A 17,374-nucleotide genomic window follows, 5' to 3' on the forward strand; every position below is an offset into this window, starting at 1 on the left:
AAGTATTTGCAACTAGGTTAAAGTCTCAAACGGAGCACGTCAGTGAGCGTCTGAAGATCCCGGCCAAAAAAACACCCACTAAGAACTCACAACATAAATGTTTGACCGCGTGCACCGTACGTGGGCAAATAAATGTGGCCTGGCTTGCGATGTGTTCATGAGCCTCACGTTTGGAAGATGACAGGCCGTGAAAGCTGGTGTTTTGAGTTTCCTGCTTCTCTCAATTTCCCTTTTATTTTGTTTTGATTCCGTTATTCTGCAACAAAAGTGACAGGAGAAAAAAAAAAAAAAAAAAAAAAACCTGCAGCACAGCGAAGGCCTGAATTATGCATGTCTCATTTAGCCAGCCTCTCTCTCTCCCCACCACCACCACCACCACCACTACTTCCTCTCTCTCTCTGTAGTCGTGTCACAGGAGCGAGGTCAGCCAGGGGGAGACGGGACAAATGTACGCAGTCATAGACACGCGCAGGTGCACGCAAACATGCCACGAACAAACACACTCACACACAGCGGAGGATGACTCAGATGATGCAACCAGCTACAGATGCATTATAGGCTGTTTTTTTAGTTTTTTTTTTAATACTTTATCACGTTGCAGAGCGCCATCAGAAGACAACTGACTTTTAACAAAACCCCTAAAGAACTTAGTGTTCGCACGTCTAAACCGGGACACGAGGAAGTAAAAGTTCACGTGCAAAACTGTGTGTCCCCGACTGTGAACACACACATTTTACAAAAAAGGTTTTTTTTTTTTCCTGTTCAGCTTCGTGAGATGCAGCATGTGACTTCCTATTCTGAGATTGTTGTATTACTTCTCAATGTGAACTCTGATTTGTTGAAATTTTCCTGGACCCTTGATTGTTATACAAATAATTAAGATGAATGACTTCATTGTCTTTTTCTGTTCATTTTATTCCAATAGTATAGCATAAGCCTAATTTTAATTGAATAATAATTTATTGTCATATTATGTAAATAAATATTTCATTTCATTTTGCCTTTGTAAAAGCCGCGTAAACTTTTGTTTAAACTAAAGAAAAACTGCACAGGGCAGAGATGTCAGCAATAACAACTTAAATGTACAAAACCTAAAATATATACGAAGAAGTTACTGACAATGACAGGTACCAATAATCAAAATAAACCGTGTACTGTGGAGGTGTTAATTATCCAATAATGATGCAATTAAAGGCTAGAAGAAGGGGATGCAACAATAGTCAAACCACTTGGATTGAAAGTAGAATATGTAATGAGTCACCAATGCACAGGTAGTTGTTTACATTTCAGTGCCTAAAAGAGCTTTTATGGATTTGCATGCCCCTTTTGGAGATTGCCGAGTTTGTGTTAACCTTAGTTACTGGAAATATATTACGACCATGCACCGAGCTTTTTTCTCCACCAGAGGAAGCCACAGTGCAGTTTTTGAGAGGAGAGAAACCGTGAAACATCAGCAATCTGAGTCTCTGGAGGGAAAAGCTCAAATAACTTGGAGGCTGGTACGTCTTATAAGCAATGTGAGCACTTATGGTAAACAATAAGTAAATCACCAACTGACCTTCTGTCTCTTTCATGAATAATGCGTCCACTCTTTTCGTGGTATAGGCTGTCAAGAGTGTTGATATTTAAGCAAAGTGAAACGCTCTGAGATGATTTATTACAAGAAAATTAACCTCAACCTTACAAATGGTTGAACGGCTAAACGCAAGCAGCAACAGAAACTCACTTTTGTATTTTTGTGATAAGCTTTAAAAAGTATTTTCCTTTGGTGGCACCTGCCGCCAAAGAAACGACTGCAGATGAGCTAAAGAATGAAAAATACCCTCAATAAATGACAATTTAACAACTACAGTAATGAAAATATGATTTTTTTTATTATTATTTTTTTTTTTGTAGGATTATGCCGTAAAATAAATTTAAAATAACCTTTAAATTCTAAAATCTTTTATTATAAATAATACTTTCCAATCATCCTTCAGTAAACACAGTTCACTGAGCAGATCCCGACGTGTTGAAGTGTGGGAACGACTGAGCTCATTCCTGCCAGGAGGTAGTCCGTGGAATCCACGGCTGGATTCCAGTGGTAGAAACATCCATCACGTGGCAGGTTATAAAAACACACCTCTCACACAGGGAAGCTAATCTTTTACGGAGGTGGGAGGGATTTTGAAAAGAAGCTATTATTATAGTGTTATCGAGCAACAGACACCGGTGGCGTGTAACATAATGCCAAGTTGCAGGTGGGCTCAGGTTTAAGCTCCCGCAAACAAAGACGTTAAGTTTTGCACCGCGACAAGCGGTAGCCACGGTGCTGCGTTCACTGGCTGTTTGACTGGGGACTTTTTTTTTTTTCCATGAATTAATAAAGCAGAACGATTGGAGAGACTTATGTTGATGTTCGAGCTAAAACGGGACAATTAGTTGGTAAATCATTTCAGTAATTTTTTTAAGTAATAATAGTTACAACTATAAGAACATTCAGAGCTCACTGCTTTGTTTTGTCATAAATCTTACTTTCGAGAATACCTTTTGAGTTTTGAAGGTGAGGTGAACATGGTCTTACATTTTTTTTTTGTACATTTAGTGGGCTACTATTAATCAATTAATTGCACACGTAACTGAGATTAATAGATTGTTAAATGCAGCCTTAGAACGACGAGCCAAGTATTACCAGATCCAACTTCACCGCGTCGAAATATGGGTCTTGGATTTGGGATCGTTTCCAGTTCTTGCATCCTAATAGGTGTAGATCTCGGGATGATTTTCAAAGTGTTGAAGCAGCCATTAACCAATCAGCAGTGACCACCATATGACATATGTTGTGGCCCGAACCCCACCAAACTGTAACCAACGGAGAGCCTCCCCCAGTGTGAGCAGAGGGCAACACCATGACAGTAAATGACCATTGCAGACCCTCCCCCCCCCCCCAAAAAAAAATGTCAGGCATTGTCCGTGCGGCGACTTTAATTCCTCGATATCTCCGAGTTTTTCTACAACAGTTCCCTTCGCCTTGTCGAACTCGACCACCGCCGTCATTGTCGGAACGAGAATCATTAACAAACGCTTGACTTAAACTTCATCGCTTTGGGCCACCGCGACCGGTCGCTGACCGGTCCAACCTTCATAGTCGCTTAGCAAACCTTCCTGCGAACTGGGTTTCGTCACTATAATCCCAGCAAACATTGCAGCAGTGAGTAATAGGCGGGCGGAGCCAGGCTATAGAACAACTTCATATGGTTCGAGATGTACACCGACGGCAAACAGGCCAATTCAAAGTGGATACTGGAAGCCGTGTCAACCAGGAATTTGGGTGTTACTACAAGCACAATACAAAGAAACTGGAACTGCAAGTGCGGGAGTTCGAAATACATTTAAACACCGAGAAAAACCACACGGGCGAGCACGACGCAGCATAACCGGTTAATGTTAATGTTTGAATGTGATAGATTAACCGCGTCGTTCTCTCACTGATGTGCACCGGCCGGCTGCGTCTTACCTTTCCCTGATGAAGTCTGTCAGCTCCTTGGTGGAAATTTGGCCATGCTTCATGTTATGGTAGAGCACATCGAAGCCATTATTTTTTTCCCCCTGCGGTTCGGAGACAAAGCAACACAGTGGGAAATGAATCACAGAGAAAAAACAGCAAGTTCAGCAAGCGGCGACAGGCGCCCAGGTATTGATCGTACGTTACCGTGAAGGCTTTTTCCAACAGCAGCATTCTCACCGTCTGCATTGCTTCTAGCTGCATTTGAAGCAGCCTCTGGTCAACCATACTTATCTCGGCCATATTTAGGAGTAATAAATGAAAAAGAAAATGTGGAGAAGGGCAGAAGACGGGCCTATAACGCAAGAGAGAGACGAACAACTGCCCGTCTGTGTTGCTGTAACCCTGCCACTGGGTAACGGTGTCCGGTTGCAACTGATGCTTTAAAAATGCAAACGTATCTCTGAATAATTGATATGACCAAAAATAAATGTTGGGCTTAAGTTAAAAATAAAATGTTCTTTTAAAGATTCTTTTTTTTTTTTTGGTCATTTTGTCTTTATTCGATAGGATCATGATATCAGGACAGGAAATGTGTTGAAGGACAGCAGAGGTCGATATGTACTGAAGGACACATGGTATGTACTGAAGGTCACACGGTATGTACTGAAGGCTATCGGGTCAAAAAATAGGGTTTTACAGTCATAAATGCTGTATAGTTCAAATACAGTGCTGACAACAGCAATAATGATGTTCTGCTAATCTAAACACTCAACAGTGATTTACATGGTAAACAACAGGAGACACAGAAAAAATAATCAAGACAAGAAACACAATTTCCATGTTACGGCAAGCATTCAGAGAACAACATCACTACTAAAATGTGCCGAGAGGAACTCCTGTATTAGAGCGAGACCAATGAATGTGCCAGGTCAATACGCTGTATATCCACATCAGCCTATTGCAGGTGTACTTTATTAGGTACACCATGCTAGCACCAGGTTGGACCCCCTTTTGCATTCAGACAACAAGATGCTGGAAACACAGCCATTAAAGTCACTTAAATTACCTTTCTGATGCCTGTCTTGAACTGTTTCTCGACACGATTGGCTAATTAGATATTAGCTTTCACGAGCAGCTAAGCAGGTGCACTAAATTAAGTAACAAGTAAGTGTACATCAGTGTCAGTGTGTACGTCTGCCAATAAATGAGAAACTAAACAACAGAAATGCCAAACTGGGGTTTGACCGTAACATTGTTTGTCCACCAAAAAGTACAAGTGAAATTTTTTTTCCGTTGTTAAATTTCCTGCATAAGTATGGGCGCAAATGTCAGAGGTCTGCAACAAGATTGTTTCTTTATGTTTGTATTTTTAAAATTGCTCTTGGCCGAAGTTGTGTCGTCTCATTTTTTGACATTTACAAACACGTGTCAGTCTGTGTCGGCTTGAAATATGCAGACTCATTCAGGCTACATTGAAAGATAATTATTTTATTTTCCAGTGTGTTAGAAAACAGTAAGTTTCTACACGCGGGACCTCTGCATTTAAACCATGTGTGAGAGGTGAACAGACAGTGCTCAAACTGGGAAGAAAGTTGGCTCAGGCAGACTGTAGGCAGGCTGCAATCAATCAAGTTAACCAATCAGAGAGCTGGAAGAATCAGATTCATGGACTTTACTATCAGATAGACACGAAGTGACCTTTGCTGGAATAACTCCTCCTGGGTTTGTATTTAAGGGTAACTGGTTTAGAGTCCTGACCCTGATGCAATAGCTGAACTGTCAACCTTAATTACCCTGCAGTCACTTTTGAGAAGAGAAGGAAAAGAAACACGTTACTTCCTCATCGCCCTCCGTGAGGCTGTTTGTTCAGCGCGGGAAGAAATGTAGAAACTGTGGCCAGAAGCGAGGAAATGCTCCACTCTTACAACAAACGAGAATGGAGGGAACAAATGGACCACAAACAGCAACATGACCCACACACTTTGCGGGTCAAATGGTAAATAATGTTAAATTCTCATTAATCAGCAGCTGGTGGACAGACACAAGAGCTTTATTTGACAAAGGTGGCAAACTTTGGCCGGAGTCCAGATGAGAAACTCCTCTTCAATGCAGTTCACCCTCATTCTTGTACAAATCTGCAGGTTTCACCTCAACCCGAGACGAGGGCAGATATTTCCTGGTTCCTGGAGCGATCCACAGTCAGCAGTTTGTTCTGCAGGCTGCAGCATCAGAGCAGCTTTAAACTCGTGCCTTTAGCCTTGTGTGTTTTTTTGTTTTTTTTTCCCCCACATCGACACGGATAAAAGTTCAGGAAATTCGTGTCAAAGAGCTCAACTCTATAGCTACCAAAACAAACTGTACTTACGGAGCAGATAAGACATTAAAAAGCAAAAGCGTCCTTCACTGGGCCGCAGCTCGCTGGCCTTCGTTTTACCCCAGTGAGCTGCAGTCCACAGTGCTTCCTGTTGCGAGACAAAAACATTAAAAGAAGAGCACAAGTTCAGCCCGCCGAAGGCAAGCAGCATGACATGCAAACTACACTGCACGCAATTACATGTCAGGACGGTAAAGCGACCCAGGGACCGTGACGCCCAACCTTGGGCAACGCTGAACTGCGGGAGAAACACAAAGCGAGACGCACACTAACAATTGGCCAATTCGGTTCGACAAAACAGGGAAGTGACAAGCCGAGTGAAAACGCACGGCGACAGGAAGAAAGTCCATTCTGTGTGCAGCGACTGCGCTCACGTGGAATGTGATATCAATGAGTGTGAGGGAATAATAAAAAAAAACAAACACAGGAAACAGCTGAGGGCGTTTTTGAGGTTTTCACAAGTTACAATACAGGACGTATTTAGAAAAGTAATCTTGGAGAAGAGTCAAGAGTGTTAAAAAAAAAATAGGAAATGTGTGGGATTTTTTTTATTTTTACATTAACTTCACATGTTTGCTTAATTAGGAAGGGGGAAGTGATACCAGAGCGACGCTCAGTTTCTCAATGTCCTCGTATGGAGACTCATTGATGGAGGCCCTCGAACCGAGCGTTTAATATTCCATCCACACATTGTGAAATTCAAAAGTACTCCTTATGCTTGGACGGAGATGAAGTGGGTGTTTTAACCCCGGGCGCCCCACCTCGAAAAGCAAAAAGGGGAGGACGACATGCTGGGAAGTTAGCACACGTCAATCACGGTTTGTTTGAGCAGCGGCACAGACGGCTTCCGACAAACTGGGTTCATTTAAAAGAAGAAAGGAGGAGGGAGTAAAACGGCCGTTAGCCGTCCAAATATTCAGTCTGAACGTGGAGAGGCAGCGCTCGCCACCGATAGAAACGGATCCCCCCCCCAAAAAAAAAAAAAAAAAAAAATCAATCTGGTTCCAGGCTGTGACTCGCTGCACAGACTGCAAAACAGTGCGTCTCAAAAAAAAATTACAAAAATATAGGTATTAGCCGTGCGACTAGACAGGTTACCTCAGAGCTGAATGTGCACTGTTGCTTCTGCAAGGAAGACTGGTTTCCCTCATAAGCAGAGAAGGAGAGACCTGACAAAAAGCAACTTAATACCACAATTTAATATACAGACATAAAGTTTGATTCCAGGTTATTTTGACAGAAAGCAGCTATTTAAAAAAGAAAAAAAAAAGCTGTTACAACACAAATCAGGTCTTTGAACAGTGACGGAAAACTACAGAGGGTTCATGGACCTCTTCACTGAAGTCACAATTATTATGCAAACAAAAGCTTAACATTCCCGTTGACTCTTGATTCTGCGACATCTTTCCCGAACACAGTTTTAACCCTTTGATTTCTTGTGTGTTGCAAGTTACATGTGTGTGTGTGTTTTTTTTTATGATTTATGCAGCCGAAAACGCTGTAATGTCCATTTGGGGCATCGATAAAGTAATTTATGTATGTATCTATCTAATAACGCCTGTTCACTGTTGTTTTCGTCTGGTTCAGGTCTGCTTTCCGTCCTCAGAGCCTAAACTAAACAAGGAGAAGCAGCTTAAGCTCCACACGTCTGGAACAAACTTCCAGAGAACTGCACGTCCGTTGCAGCTTTCACTTCTTTTAAATTGAGGATTAAGACTTTTTTTTTTTTTTTTTTTTTTTTGGCCACTTTCGTTTGAAAAAAAAAATCTAATAATTACGTCTTTCTTGCACTTTGAGGCTTACTGTTGCATTTCTTACATTTTGTCTTGATGTCTTTTATTTTTTAATGTAAAAGCACTGTGAACTGCCTTGTTGTGGAAATGTGCAAAACAAATCAACTTTCTTTGCTTTGGGGACAATATTAACATGTCAAAATAGTTATTTAGCTATCAAATTTAATCTAAACTAGAAGTGGACTTTTGGTCGAACGTGATATTTTTGGACTTTTCGCAGATCAAACGACTGATTCTCAAAAATGCTCTGCTTTTAGCTTCTCATTCTTAATATTCGCTGATTTACATAGATTTTTATTATATGAATGATATGTCTTTGTTTTGTTTTTTGACAACTGGGACTATCGTAACTGCAGTTTGAACGCCCGACCTCAGGCACGTAGAAACTGACATTTTCCACTATTATCAGACACCTTGTAGACAAAACAATTAACCGCTTTATTAAAAACATCATCCGCAGATGAATGAGGAATGAAAATGATCACTAATTGCAGCCCTGCAGTACAAACACAACACACTACTTCAAGTCTGGCATTAGAGCTGCATTCACAGGTCCATTCATCTATTAGTGGTTTGATGGAAAATGAATCAGCATCTATTTTAATAAGTGCGCAATCAATCATGAGTTATTCTCAAGGAAAAATACCAAAATCTGTCCAAATTCGCAGGTTTTCTTTGTCTAATGTTTCATTAATCCGGGATATCTTGAGGTTTAAGATCGTTGGGCGCACAAAAGCAAGCAAGCCGAACACGTTATCTGAGACTACAGGAAACTGTACGTCGATTTTTGAACGATTTTCTGACATTTAAAGGACCAAATGAATAATCAGTTACTGAGGAAAGGGAGGAAATGAGCTGCAAGTCAATCAATGATAAAAAAATAAATCAAAAAATACTCCTAATTTGCAGAGGAGGAAACTCTATCTGTTCTCTTACAGAGGTCTGTGTTAGATTACCTACCTTTCTCGTAGCCACAGGGACTCCTGAGTCAAGAAGAGATTTCAATGAGACGGGCACACAAGCAGTCGTATCGGCGAATAGAGCCATGTCTACTGCTTTTAAAACTCTACGCTGTATATTAGCACACGGCAATGTGATCGATGTAAAGAAGAAGAAAACAAAAAATCGACACGAAAACAAACGGACATCCTTAATCTGAAATGGCACCTTAAAGGACAGATAAAGTAAAAAAACCACAGAGCTGCAGTTTATCTTGTAACGTCTGCCGGGCAGAAGAGGACAGGAATTCACTCTCTTTCTGTTCGACGTTCAATATCCTGTGTGTGGGGAATCGAGTGTTTATCGCCCGACAGGCGGTAACGTAAACCATGACATGGAAAGTTATGTTAGGTAATCTCAGCATTATACTGCCAACGACAAAGGAAAACTGAAATGAACCGAAGCTATTCATGCTTCCCTTAATTTCAGACTGCTGGTATGTTGTTTTATTCATTAGATTGTCTGCTTCTTCTTTTTTTTTTTTTTTTTAAACTGATATTTCAGTACACAACCCTGATTTTTCTTTTGTGTGCCAGGTCGATACGTGCGCTTTTCCAGCTGCACAACAAGACCGTCTTGTTATGTGCAAAATTTGCCAAAATATGATTCAATAAAGAAGACAAATTTTCTAATTTGTGTTGGAAGCTGAGCAGCTGGGAGTAAACCTGAAAAGACCGATTACGCTTTATGATGATGACACGTTGGTATTCGGGCTGGAAAGTGGAACTGCTTTACCAACAAGGCTTTTTCTCTTTAACTGTAAGGATAACAAATAAAAAAAACGACTTCATCGTGGCTGTTGAAGTCACTGCTGTTGTTTATATAGTGGAGCTGCAACGATTGGTCTTTTAACCGATTCGTGGGTCGACAGAAAACTCACTTTTGACTCATTTTCTTATGAAAAACAATTTGAATTTCTCTGATTTCAGCCTTACAAAAGTGAATATTTTCCGGTTCATTTACTCCTCCATGATAATAAACTGAGTATGTTTTGGTTGTGGACTGTTGTGAACATTTTAGGCTGCGCTTCCTACATTGTCACCATTTTCAGACATCTTCAAAGACCAACCTGCATGTTGAATAAGGGATTGAATAGAGCGGCGATGGCTTATCTGTCCGCCCTGTCGTACTCCTACTATACCGCACGCCGCTTGTTGAAATCATTGGACCAGCAAGTCTCCAGAAAGGCTCTTAGAGCCGACCAGGTAGCTCAAACTTCAGAACAGCCTCATCCTCCAGATCGGGTCGTCAACTTCACAACCAGTGTTCAAATTTCGATTAAAAACATATCGGTTCTCTCTGGCATTTCCCGATCAGACCCAATTTTTGATTTTAATATTAATTCAGGTGTTGTTTTGGCTTCATACTGTTTATGCTTTCTTTAATTTTTGTCATTCATTTCTGTGAATTTTGTCTATAGTGGCTTAATTTGGTTGAATTCTATCTAACGATTTTATATTCTGGCTGCAGCACTTTGGTCAAAATGTGTTTAAATCAATTACATAAATAAACTGGCCTGACAAACAGCGAAACAATAAATCGATAGAATAATGAACAGATTCGTTGATAATGAAATAATTGTTGTTTGTAGAATTCGTCACATAATAGTCCAACATGTATTAAAGGCAGGAGTGGCGTGCTGAAGGATGTTTTGTTCAGATCATTTCCGACTGAGTAGACGAGGAGAAAAAAAAAAAAACCGACGCGAGGATTCAGAGCGTCTCCGCTGACGGGACTCTGGTCCCGGGTGAACGTTCAGGCGAAAGCAGCGGAAAGAGGGATTCAGACGCATCTAAACGAGACGGGCCTCTGTCCACGCAGGCTCGACGTAAACGACGGCCCCGGTCGCAGCCTGCAGAGCACTTCAGCACACAGGAGGCAGACAGCACGATGACATCAGAGCGTCTGCCCTCGGTCACATGACCAAGAGAGGTCTGGGAGCGGTGCACCGAGCTATCACAGCTCATCAGAGCAACAGCAACGCAGCACGCACACACACACACACACACACACACACACACACAGGCCGGGGCTTTGTTTGTGGTAGAAACAGAAATACTGCGACTTCAAGTGCAAGGCTGCCACAACAGGTCGGTCCTATCGAATACCCACTTTACCGCCTCTAAAAACAAACTCATAGGTCTGTGTTCATGAGAGGTGGAGCAAAAAGCAGTAAACAGAAATGTGGACGAGCACCGTGAGGCGGGATTTTATGTCACAAGCAGAACCAAAAAAGTGATGTTGTTGGGATCATAATGTTGTCACTCCACTGTAACAGAGTAAAAGACTTTTCTTTTCTTTTTTTTTTACTGACTCTCGTGGCTCTGCCAGAAAGAAGCCAAACCTAAAACAAATACTACCGTCCACCTTTTTTTCTTCGCCCAGCCTTTTGCTGCGTCATTGCGACATTTCCTACGTCTGATCCTGAACTTGTGCAGTGACATTGTGACTGTATTACACCACCACACACACACACACACACACACACACACACACACACAGACTACAGACTACAGACAGCAGAGAGAAGAAGGCCATCCTCAAGCTGTTTGGCACCATCAGCGTTGTTTGCTTATCACACTGCCATCTTATTTTCCCATGACCTGCCGGAGGGCTTCACATTAAACATAAAGCTCGTCATAGTTTCTCCATTACGAATCAGGCCAACTACCTGCAGTTACGCCGAGACCTTTCAGCAAATGTCACGCACACGCACACGCGCACACGTAAACAGGCAAATTTCACACACTGGGGAAAAAAAAATACAAATTGAAATGGGGAAATGAGACATGGCCTGCAACTAGTGTGCAGCGGAAATGTTTTAGCCACTGGCCAGCGGACAAGTGCTGCAACTCTGACAGAGAAACAACACTGCATTACCATGTCTGGCTCCGTAATTCCCAAAGAACTTGTTTATTCAGCTGAGGGCACATATTGTCGACATGGGAGATTTGAACCAAGATTATAGACGCGCAAAAAAAAAAAAAAAAAAAGCCTGCCAAAATGTCTCGCCACACGGAGTGAGAGATCACGAGATAGTGGAGAATCTGAGTGAGTTTTGAGCGAAATTCAAAAATAGATGTGAAAAATGCTCAACCTGTGTGTGTGTGTGTGTGTGTGGGTGATGATTTGTAGTCAGGTCAAAAAGGGAAATGGATGCATCTCCTAATGCCAAGTACGTGTGCGAGTGCGCCCTGCATGTTAAACCCACAGCCCATCTCAGACCATCACTGGATCCTCTTGTGGCTCACTTGCGGGGCACAAAGGGCAGATTGAGGAATCACGAGTGTGTCTCAGCTCTCTTCTTTCTCCCCCTCCATTTAGTTAATGATGAAGTCCCCTTTAGAAAATAAAATAAAACTGAATGTAGTTTTTAAATAAATGCTCTTTTAATCCGTTTTTGTTGTTGTTGTTTTTTTTTAGTAAAGAGGAGATCCGCTACAAGCACCTGGAGCTGTGAGGGTTAAGTGAGGTTAAAAACGAGGGCTTCGTTGCTTCCCACCTTGGTGAAGACAGGGGTTTTATGAATGGAGGTTATTTCTAACTGGTTGACAAACACACAGAAATAACTCCACCAGCCTGGAAAACACAACGTGTGAACTTCTGTTTTCTGGAAAATTTACATTTTTGGCAACATAAATAATAAAGATTCACCCAAAAATTGTAGGTCATTGAAACATAACAAACAATAACACATTTATAAGCATGTATCCGCCCTCCCCCTCCCCCCCACCACTCCCTCCATATTCAGTCTGTCTCGTAGTGAAAGAAGTGATCAATTAATATATTTTCAGCATCTGCAACAGTTCACTTATGACCTGATGCATGACTACAGATTAAAACCCCACACAGTACATGGCCTTGGCTAAAAGCAGCAGTACTAATTAACGTACAGTGTGACTTGTTTTCACTTTCAACTACGCCAGTCTTTGTGGCTTTGTGGTTTTGCAAAGACAAATTAAAAAAAAAAAAAAAAAAAAAAAAAGTAGCAGTAAATTCAAGCTTGTACTTTTCAACCTGCTTTAACACAGCCACGTCAAATTATTATCGGGACAGAAACGACCTTTAAGCAGCACACAGACAGGACAGTACACAGTGTAATACTAATACACGTAAGTACAGTGCTGCTTGTACAAAATATGAGCTAATGTCCAGCTCAGTTTGAGGCTGAATTCGTGTAGGTTTTTTTTTTTTATTTTTTTTTTATTATTATTATTTTTATTTTTTTTAAAAGCTGTTTTAAGTTACTAAACATCTGGCCTCTCACTGAAACTTTGTTACGGAAGAAAATGACGCGAACGGCGAGAGGGCTGTGACTGATAGCCGCGGCGTCCAATAGCATTCTTGGAACTGACCATAAACATTCCAAGCAATCCCGACGTAGCCAATTAGCGGCAGCAGGGGTGGATTCCACCGAGGTCTCATGTTAGATGGGTTCGCGGAGGCCCAAAACCCCGGGGTGGCAAAAAAAAAAAAATAATAATAATCGCCGAGGAAAATTATCGATGGCCGCGGGGGCCGCTGACCAGTATGTCTGGCTGAGCCGGACACTTTGCCGCTTCAGCGCGGAAGCGAACCCGTAAACCGGACTCTGCAACGAGAATGAATACTTGATTCCCGGCTGACATGAACATGGCAGGGAGGGAACACAGCGAGAGAATAATAAGGAATAGCACCGGTGTAAACACGGCGAATATAAATTAAAAAAAAAAAAATTAAAAAAAGAAAGGCACCACCTACCCAGAAATTCTCTAGGAAGTAGGGCGTTATCATCTTGTTTTATTCCTCTTTGCCGCAAACTCTCACGTCTGTTGCTGTGCAACTTTTAAAGCGTAAATCATCCACAGTCCTCCCCCCCGTTTCTCTTCTATGTGCCTTTCCCCGTATTCCTCCTCTCCCCCTTTCTTCTCCCTCCCCACCTTACAGACTCCACCTCCGCCCGGCTGTACTGCGGCTCTCAACCCCTCTTGTCTTTTCTTACCGTGGAAACTCTGCCAGGCGAAACAGCGCCACCACCGGCGGATAAATGCACCAAGACGCGCCGTCGCTGCGTGAAATGCTGCCTTCAAGTGCGCCGCGTAAATCCCTCTTCGCGGAAACATACCGCAGCGGTGCTAAAAACACAGAGAATTGAATGCTTAAAATGAAAGAAAAACAAACTAAATTGAAAACTGGGGCTTTTATTTACGTATTTATTTACTATTTTGTCTTACGTATTTGCTTATTTACCAATTTGCTTACTCACTGCTTAAACAGTTTTGTTATTATGGCCCTTCCTCATTGTTTATAGTTTCCAGCCCACTTCCTAAGACTTCGAGTCAGTGGTAGAAGCATCAGTTTGGTTGTGATTTATATATATATATATATATATAAAACATATTGTGATAGCTCAACAAAACGTGTACTGTAACTTTCATAATCTAAGGTATGATTGTGATGTTGTGAATTTGAAAAATTGCATAAATATAAATTGAATGAATTACATAATTGATGGAAAGATTCTTTTATATGATGGAAAGATTCTTTTTTTTTTTTTTTTCCCCTTTTTATGCACATGTTATGTTATACTTTGTATAAACAGGAGGGATATGATGGAAAGGAAAGATTTGTCTCTTCCTCTTGTTTGCATTGTGGCTCCGGAAAGTCTCAGGCCCCCGAAAAGTTTCCTTTGTTTTCTGTCTTATTTGCAAGTGATTCTTTCCGCATCTAATTGACTCTTGTGACCTACAACCAACTCTGTATTACCGTACAAAAGCAGGTACAAAGGGAATGGGGGTGATGGTCTACTGTTTGTCCCACTGTATAAAAGCTGACCTACAGAGGAGGGAAGGCCCCTTCTTTGCTGGACACCTCTCTTTGAGGGTGCATGTATGTGTTCCTTCTTTCAAGAATAAATGTCCGATGTGTTTGATTTTGAACCAAGCCTCTGGAGTAATTTTTCTAACAATAATATATTTAATTGTTGGTGCAGTGGTGGGAATAAGTTATTTCCAGTAGGAAGTAGGAGTCCTACTGGTAATTCTTATAGAGATGAAAGAAAAAAAAATTTTTTTAAAGAATTTTATTGGTCCAAAATATAAATATATTTTTCCAATAAAACTGAAAATTCAAATCAATAATTTCCAAAAGGAATGTGAAAACATTTTCATTTGTGAATATACACAATAATGTTGCATTACTGTATATGCTGCAACAATTGGGAGAAAGCACAGACAAAAACTGCTGCTTGTCATTTAAAAAAATCTTTATGCTTATGTTTCTTTGCATGTTAATTTAGTGCAACTGCAACAGGAAAGAAATGCTCCACAAAGTGGGAGAAAATACAAGACAACGGCCCATAATAATGTAAACAATTTATTGGTACAATGTACAGATTCAAGCAATGGTAACCAGTCACACCCACTATATCATCTTACAAATATTACAAAATTACTACAGTACAATATAGAGTCTTTGCATGATCCAAAATATTTGGTGGCCCCAAAAGTATTACTTTTTTAAAATTCAGCAGCTTATTAAAAAAAAAAAAGGAAAAAAAAAAAATCAAACCATGTCTATCAAAATGATGTTTTCGCTTTTATTAGCAAAAAAGATGAAGGCAGATTATCTAATCAAGTTTAAAGGCTAATTGAATTATAGAATACAGGAGCTCTTTGACTAGACATTCCTTAATATTGGTGGGTGCTTTATAAAATACAAATTTTCCATAAAGCTTCATAGAAAGTCAAACGTATATTTGCAAACATTATGTTTATAACATTGCTTTATAAGTTGTCAACCCAACTTCTTCGCTTTTATAGTAGGTGGTACCGGTTTATTTAGATACTGTATATCTATTGCAAAAATAAAAACAACTTAAAAGTATTTGCTCTCAAGGCGTTGTGTAGAGGTTACACTATTTACCGTAGTATGATAACAATCACTTTCGACAAAAAGTACATAAAGTATGTGCACGTTACCATTTCTGAATTGTTCTTACCCCTCCTGCTTTGCAACTGTAATCACATTTGACAGCTAGCGGTGTTGCACGCGTTTAAAACTAACGTCAATTGACACCCACGGTTATCCCGTTTTCTAATATGAAGGGCAAGCTCTTTACTAATCTGTAGTTGTTTGAGGAGATGCATAAAGGCGTACACGTTAAGGGGGAAAAGGGGGGGGGAGGGGATGATGATTTTAAAAAAAACAACAAAAAAAACAAATAACACTGGACTCAAACGACCTGAGGTTAACACATAGAAAACACATATTCAAGTGGTGAAACACAACTACAATGTATAGCAGCAGTCGAGTCAGAAATACAGCACAGTTATAATGTGTTTTATAGACCTACACTCTTTCAACGAAAGAATAACAGGACTGCGTACGTACACACACACACACACACACACACACACACACACACACACACACACACACCATCAAGCTGTGATGACTCCATTTTTTTTTTTTTTTTGCATGCCAAACAGCTGGAATGTGACAAGACAAAAACTAAAAAAAAAAAAAAATTAAAAAAAATCACTTCAAAAACACGACAATGATGTGACGCATACATACGAGTATTCGCCTCTGTATTCCATGATGCGCTAAATCCTGTATTTACCTTATTGAATCCAACAGAGCACTTGCGCATTTCTTATTGTGACAGGATGAAACTACATCTACAATCTTAATAATCCAATTGCATCGAGATGCTTATTGTATTAGGTAAATACATTTTCAGCAGCAATAGTTTATCAATAATCTGTGTTAACCCCGAGGTCATAGTCTCAAGGGTTTCGGCGACATCGTTCATTTTCAAGCACTTGCTATTTAAAGTTGTAAGTGCATGTCGCCTGCATCGCAAAAAGGTTTAAAATACTGCAGTTATTACTCTGGCCAGCAGAGGGAACATGACTGGCTGGGTGTCTTTAAAAAAACAACAAAAAAACAACAATTATAAAAATCTTCCTAGCTCTCAAACCCATCATGGAATACATTCAGGCTAGCTGTAACTTAAACACTTAGACACTTAACAACAACAACAACAACAAAATATATATATATATATATATATATATATATATATATATATAACAGCGCAAAACAAGCAGAGACAATAACATTCTTGTACTTTCACAGTATTTAAGAGCTATACATCCAGCTATGGGGTAAAAAGTTTAGGGAGAACACTCCAGCAAGATTCACGTGAAGTCATAAAAAGTCCCAGTGTAGCGATACATAAATGGTTACTATGTACTTTTTTTTTTTTTTAATTTTTTTTTTTTAAATTTTAATTGAAGCTCCCCTAATTCCCTCCCTTCCCACCCACAATCCCCGTACCATTATAATGTCAGAGAGGGAGGGGCGGGGGTGAGGGGCCACCAACATGCAAAAGATGAAAGCATCCAAGTACCCCACAGTGACGACCACCCGAAACGTTACACAGTCATCCTGGAGATCATGCTTTTAGCAAAAGAAGCCCAATAACGAAACTTCGGTACATTAAGAAATAAAACATATCCAACATTGATTTGGTGGGTTTGTATGGTTCTGACAGTAAAAAAAAAAAAAAAAAAAAAAAAAAAAAAAAAAATCACAGAAAGAGGATTTGTGTCATTGTGGTAGAAGTCCAAAAAGGAAAACGATAAAATAATGAGCGACACAGAGGATGCGACCCCGCATCCTCCTCCGTGTTTCCTCCACGTGGCCCGGACAAAAACATTTGATTTATTTATTTAC

At 40.4% G+C, this 17,374-nt stretch overlaps 1 protein-coding gene across 8 annotated transcripts in view; it reads right to left on the reverse strand.

Moving 5' to 3' along the window:
• The window catches only part of fcho2 (FCH and mu domain containing endocytic adaptor 2), a 45,350-nt gene extending 31,868 nt beyond the window's left edge, over positions 1-13,482 (reverse strand). For all 8 annotated transcript variants that reach the window (XM_069700822.1, XM_069700815.1, XM_069700821.1 and 5 more), the window contains exons 1-2: positions 13,394-13,482; positions 3,497-3,588 (exon numbers count right to left, since the gene is read on the reverse strand). In XM_069700822.1, coding sequence (XP_069556923.1) covers positions 3,497-3,588; positions 13,394-13,426 — 125 coding nt within the window. In that variant the 5' untranslated portion in view covers positions 13,427-13,482. The remainder of the gene's footprint in view (positions 1-3,496; positions 3,589-13,393) is intronic.
• Between the last annotated feature and the right edge of the window lie 3,892 nt (positions 13,483-17,374).

The sequence above is a fragment of the Brachyistius frenatus genome, unplaced genomic scaffold, assembly GCF_029030835.1.
Source record: "Brachyistius frenatus isolate BFR_SWC_R1_liver_20210118 unplaced genomic scaffold, ASM2903083v1 Contig_35, whole genome shotgun sequence".
Lineage (NCBI taxonomy): Eukaryota > Metazoa > Chordata > Actinopteri > Embiotocidae > Brachyistius > Brachyistius frenatus.